Source organism: Mastigoproctus giganteus, chromosome 4, assembly GCF_048544385.1.
Source record: "Mastigoproctus giganteus isolate SK-2022 chromosome 4, ASM4854438v1, whole genome shotgun sequence".
Lineage (NCBI taxonomy): Eukaryota > Metazoa > Arthropoda > Arachnida > Uropygi > Thelyphonidae > Mastigoproctus > Mastigoproctus giganteus.
Window position 1 is genome coordinate 240,514,613 of NC_143578.1, and position 6,000 is coordinate 240,520,612.

Sequence of the window (6,000 nt, forward strand, 5' to 3'; positions counted from 1 at the left end):
CGTATTTTATTCGTAAAAAAATTATTATATTAAATAAAATAGTCATAATAAAATATTGCTAATGCTTTTGCTTCTATCGTAAGCAAACTTGCTTTTTGTTTGATTTTCTATCTAAAGAGATGACAGCCGTTCCATCTGTTCCAATTCTTTGTGTCTTAATCTAATGGATTTTAATTACACTTTGAGTTGTTCCCGCTATGAAAGTTGTTTTTATTTTCTCTGCATTCTTTGTAATTCTCCGCGTTGCCTCATTTAGGTCTGTAGCACATGCAATATCACATGGTCTTTCATTTCGCTCAAAGCGTGTCACAATTTCATATTTTTTCTCTATCGACAGAAGCAGACTGGCCATAAGCCTTACGGGGGAAACCACGGTGGGCCGGAGGCCGGTCTGATTTTGGCCATAAACCGTAGTATGAGGCCACTACAAAATTTCCCGGATAAGAATTTTTGACCCAGTCCGCCTCTGTTTATCGATATTGCTTCTTTTTTTTTCTCTCTGAATCTGCAGTGTCTTAGCCAGGACGCTTCCTTTTCACACCTTTTAAGTATTTTACTAATTTTTAGGGAATAAAGCACAATTACAAACAAGGTGGCACGCTTGATACACAGAAACAAAGCTGCGCGCGTGTAGCAACTGAATAAACAACACCGTAAAGGCCGAGATACACTATTAACACCCCACATTTTACTAAAGCACATTTCTGGGGGTTACTACCATAAAACAATAAAAACAATTTCCAGTTGCGTTTCTGCTAGTGGAATCTGTTATAAACTGGTAGTAAACTCCATCTAATTGCATTTGCGATTATATCGATAGCTGGAATTGTGTTGGTTTTTACGTTATTATGGTGAAATGTGTTTCCCCTTCACTGATATAAAACACATAAATACATTTTCAGAATCTTCTTCATTCCTATCGTGTTGCGTTCAGTTGGGGTGATTCCGCATTCGACTGCCATTTCTTGTAAACACAAAGGCGAATCGTGTATAAGCGAATTCGGTTCGTGTTATATAAGATAACGTTCCCCTATTTATAAATCGTGTATGATCGAATTCGTGTAATGCAAACACGTGTTATACGAGGACCGACTGTATTTTTGTACGGGTTAGAAAGAATTTGTCCACGATAAAGTCACTTTCTTCCGTTAACACACTCGAAAAAGTCTGTTTTACACTGCAAAGCGGTAGATTTATCATTTTTGTAAGCATATCAATTTATAAATTTATTCAATTCATAAACATAGAAATTAAAAGAAAACGACGAAACCTTCCATGACAAGCGCATAACACATACTGAACAAGGATTAGCGAGAAACATCCAAGCTCGCGATTTTGTCACCCCCCCCACCCACTGAGCGCTGTTTTGACCGGGAAAGATAATTCTAGCCACGCCCATGTTTTTTTTGACGGAAAATATTCACGGCACTTTAAAATTCACATTTTTTTAGGTTTCATTTTATATTAAATCAGCGATCGCGAATACGCGAAACCGCGAATAGCGGGGGTTTGCTGTACTATACTCTGTTTTCAGTTTGATATAAATATACAGAAAATAAATTATAATACATAAAAAATGCATCAACTAATGCATTCTTTACATCATTTTACATTCTAATACTACCATGATGTAATCAGGATGCAAAAAAAAAAAAAATTATAATAAACTTTTCATTTTAAAACCTTCATCCCATGGTGTTCATAAATTAAAATATAAAATTATTAGAGCAATTACAATACAGCCAGGCCTCGCATAACGCGAGTTCGATTAATGCGATTTTCAGTTAACGCTATTTTAAAAATTATACCACTTTTCACTTTACACAATGCAAATTTCCAGTTAACCTGATCTTTTTTTTTTTTATGCGATAGTTGAAAAAGATTTGAATAATTTTTCAACTATCTGTTTTTGTATTTGTATTTGTTTATTGACCGTACGACTCGCTTACCGCGAGTCGTACGGTCAATAAACGAACATTTGCCTGCTGCCCACCTCGGTGTGTTCCATCAACCATTGGAAGAAGACGTGTTACTTGTTTGTCTCCTGCTAATAAAGTCAATGCAGACTTGCATTTAAAAATTCAAATTTTTAAATGAGCCAGATGAAAATGTTACCGCGAAGGAGATAACGGTAAAAGAATTAGATGAAATCTTTTGTATCGCATAGAACCTCAAACAAAAGGTTTGAGGTTCTCTGCGATATTTATTTCGCCAGAGCCCAGAGAAGATTGTTGTCAGCTATCGGAAATTGATGAAAAGAGAAAGTCAACACTGTTCAAATATTTCCGCAACAGTCATTTCTTCATTGTGTATTTTATGTCAGAGGTTCCCAAACTTTTTTGGTTCACGGCGCCCTTAGTGTCTCAGTAATTTTTTCACGGCACACCTAGACCAAAAGAAATACCTAACAGTCCTGTTTAGTAGTTAGGTTCAAACAACTTAATAAGAAATGTTTAAACTGTGAACTACCTTGAGCTAGTAGTTCACGCGGTGTCTGACAGATGTCGAGTATCGCTGTGTTTCCCTTGAAAATTTTAAATATTCCGCGGCGCACAGTTTGGGAACCACTGTTTTTTTGCAATAAACATTTAATTCCATAATTATTTTCATTGTCTTTTACATTGTATACAGTTAAAAAGGTATTTTTAAAATTCTTTAGACATTCCAGAAGGTCAAGGATCAATTATAATTTTTCCTATTGATTATTATATTTGATTAACGCATTTCCGTTTTGCACGATGCACTCGCGGGACGAATTAATCGCATTAATCGAGGCCAGCCTGTATATGCTTTTTAATTATTTATTGTGGTTTAAGGGAATGCCTGAGATATATAATGGACAGGCTCTTAAATTTTACTTCATACCTTTATGCACAATATCTGTGTACAGAAGTGTAGTTTACAGAAAAGTTACTTAGTACTGGTATCAGCCACATAGTGCAAGAAAGCACTAGGTTTTATTACACCATCCAAAAAAATAAAGTAAAACTTTCATGTGTTTCATCTTGACCTAAGCGCCAATCCAGCTGATCTTTGAACTTTCCCACGCTGTCAGCCTCAACTTCCCATAAGAAGGTAACATGTTCCAGTAATCAATAATGACACAACTGGTTAAATATTTTGAACTTATAGGACCTAATTCCAGTATTTATAACTATGAAAATTTCACCTTGTTGTTGTTATTGGAGGTTTTTTATGGCACACCAGCAGCTAAAAGATATTATGTGCCATTTCACCTTGATTCATTTTATTATCCACTTCTCAGAGCATTACTGACCTAAGTTATCCCTATCAATATAAAAATATTGCAATCTTTTTAAAAATATACTTCACTAAATATACAGTTCTCTTTATGTATACTTACAGGATTTGATTCAATTTTGTTCTCATACAATTCTGTCATCTTGAAATAACTGAAATCAGAAAGAACATCTCCATATTTAACCTGATCTTGTTTTGCTTCAAGTCTAAAAACTGGAGGTACAACATCTGCCAGTCGAAGCAATTCAGCAATAATGGCATTTCCTCGTGAAACCAAACGAAGGAGATTTATACCGCAGGCATTATTTTCAGCAAGGAAGTCCATTGTAACAATTTTTCACATTTCTGAAAGAAAACCTTGGTTATAAATTGATGGTATGTTTCTCTACCATTATATTTATAGGTGAAGCAAATTAACAACAGTACAACCAAAAAGATAAATATATAAATTTATAAGTATAATAGGAAATTATTTCAACTAAATTTGTTAAATAAATAAATTTATACATTTTATGTCCTTAAAAAAAAAAAAAACTATACACATGCACAATGAAATATTTACACCTACTTATTGTGCTGGACCTCCCATGGTCTGAATAACAGCCTTAACCCACTTTATACCTATAATTTGGTGATGCTACTGAATAGCATAAACTGTGACAATGTTAATAGTAGGAGATCCACTCCTTAGGGCCCTTTTTTCTTCATCCCATATATTTTTATGCTTGAGATATGAGATCTTGGATGGTGGCTATTGAAGCAAGTAGAAGTAAGGTTCTCAAAATATTCTTTGGATGCTTGCATATTTCTGACATGGTGCATTATCCTACTGAGATAAGAAATCACAATTTAAAAACAACAAAAGCACTAAGCTCACCGATCTGCAACATATTTGGATGATTCCCTGATGTCACACCATGAAACCACATCTCTGATGGATTTTACTAGTAACAACTGTTTCCTGTGGTGTTGGGTTCAGAAAAGGGGATATTATGAATGTCTTCTTCTGCCCTAACTGGTGGAAGAAATTAACCATTCTGTTGGTTAAAATGGGCACTAGAAACATCACATTGTATTAGATGGAAAATTCCTCTATAGCTATTCTTATATTGACTTTAAACTGTACACTTTACCTTCTTGTCACCATACAGAGTTACCTTCCATTTTACACTGTTGTTTCTGATTGCTATGTTCTGCCATTAGCTTACTAGTCCTTGAGGGTGTCATCCATAACATTGACAAGAAATGTTTCTCCGCACATTCATTGCAGATATCTGTAAGGACTGGCAAACTGATGGTAGAATGCAGAAATCATGTGAAAAAATGTAAGGCACAACATACATATTTACTATTGCCATTTACATTCCAGTACACATAGTGGTTACTGAACCTCACACTGCGCAATTCAGCCAAGTCTGACCATGAGAAACAGTTCAAGTTTTATATAAGGTCACAGCAGAGTGCAATGGTCTGCAAAAGGAAACTCCTGTTAAGTATGGCATTAGCACTAACTTCCCTTTATGTAATGTATAAATGAGTTACGGGAAAAAAGTATTCATTTGGTATTTGGCAATGGACTGTGAAAAGGTGCAGGTGAGTTTTACATGTACAGTATAATGTTCAGACAGTAATTAAACTTCATGTATTTTTAGGGGACAATTCATTCCAGTACAGTGGGAACCTATTAAAGGGCAGGGGTCCATAAACCTTCCTGCAACCAGTTATCACTCTCTCTCACACACACACACACAGATGTAGTTTTTCCTGCCATATGAAACTTAATCACTGTTCAAATAACTATGCACATTACCTGCACTTTTTCACAATATAAAGCTGAGGACTGAATGAACATATGCTTTAACCCTGTCATTTATATACAATGGATAGTCAATACCAGCACCACACTAATGGGAGTTCATGCAGACAAACCATTACATTTCCTATACAACTACTGATATGCTCCTTGTTACTAATAAATTCTGTCCATGTTAGGCACATCGTTCTTTTATAAAGTGCCAGCACAGTGCATTATTTACAACAGCAAGGGTGTGTCTATATTTCAATTATAAGTAAACAAAGGTATCCACATGAAACCTTTAACTTTGAATCACTGTGATTAGAAAAATGAAAACACATTTTAATGGGGATTGCTTTATTGGAGTGAACATAAGTTATTATTTCCACCACAATTAGTCCTACTAGACAGAACTCATATTATATCTAAATTTAGCTTCAGTACCCCACTTGATTATGTCTGCTCAGTCATTGGTAGTTCAGTTCAACATGAGCCCCCTCTTGTCATTAGGACAATATCAAGGTGAAACTGTAGCATATACAATGAGCAATGTAATTTCAGCTTTGATGGTATATGCCTGCATTGATTGCTACAACAGAAATAGTGATCTTATTCTGTAGCTCCCGTATTGTGTTTACACAGTGTTCTTGACAAAGCCCAACAGGAAGTAGTCAAGTGGAGTTATGCCAGGAGAATGGGAAGGTCAAGGGATTGACTCCCTCTATCAATCCAGTAACCTGGAAATGCTGCATTAAGCTAATCTTGAACCACTTTTCCCAATGTAGGGAGTACCATCTAGATGGAAAATTAAATTGCTTAGCCAACTGAGGAACAAAGTGAGTCTGTAACATATGTGGCTAACTGTTTTTGCCAATTGTAGGATCAAAGTAAAATGGTCTCTGCACATGGTCATGTATGACTCTGCAAATCAAATTTAATTTTGG

At 35.4% G+C, this 6,000-nt stretch overlaps 1 protein-coding gene across 1 annotated transcript in view; it reads right to left on the reverse strand.

Annotated features, from left to right (window-relative positions):
• The window catches only part of Strump (WASH complex subunit strump), a 162,182-nt gene extending 158,582 nt beyond the window's left edge, over window positions 1-3,600 (reverse strand). Inside the window, exon 1 of the mRNA XM_090372123.1 lies at window positions 3,365-3,600. Coding sequence (XP_090228249.1) covers window positions 3,365-3,586 — 222 coding nt within the window. The 5' untranslated portion in view covers window positions 3,587-3,600. The remainder of the gene's footprint in view (window positions 1-3,364) is intronic.
• Window positions 3,601-6,000: the final 2,400 nt, after the last annotated feature.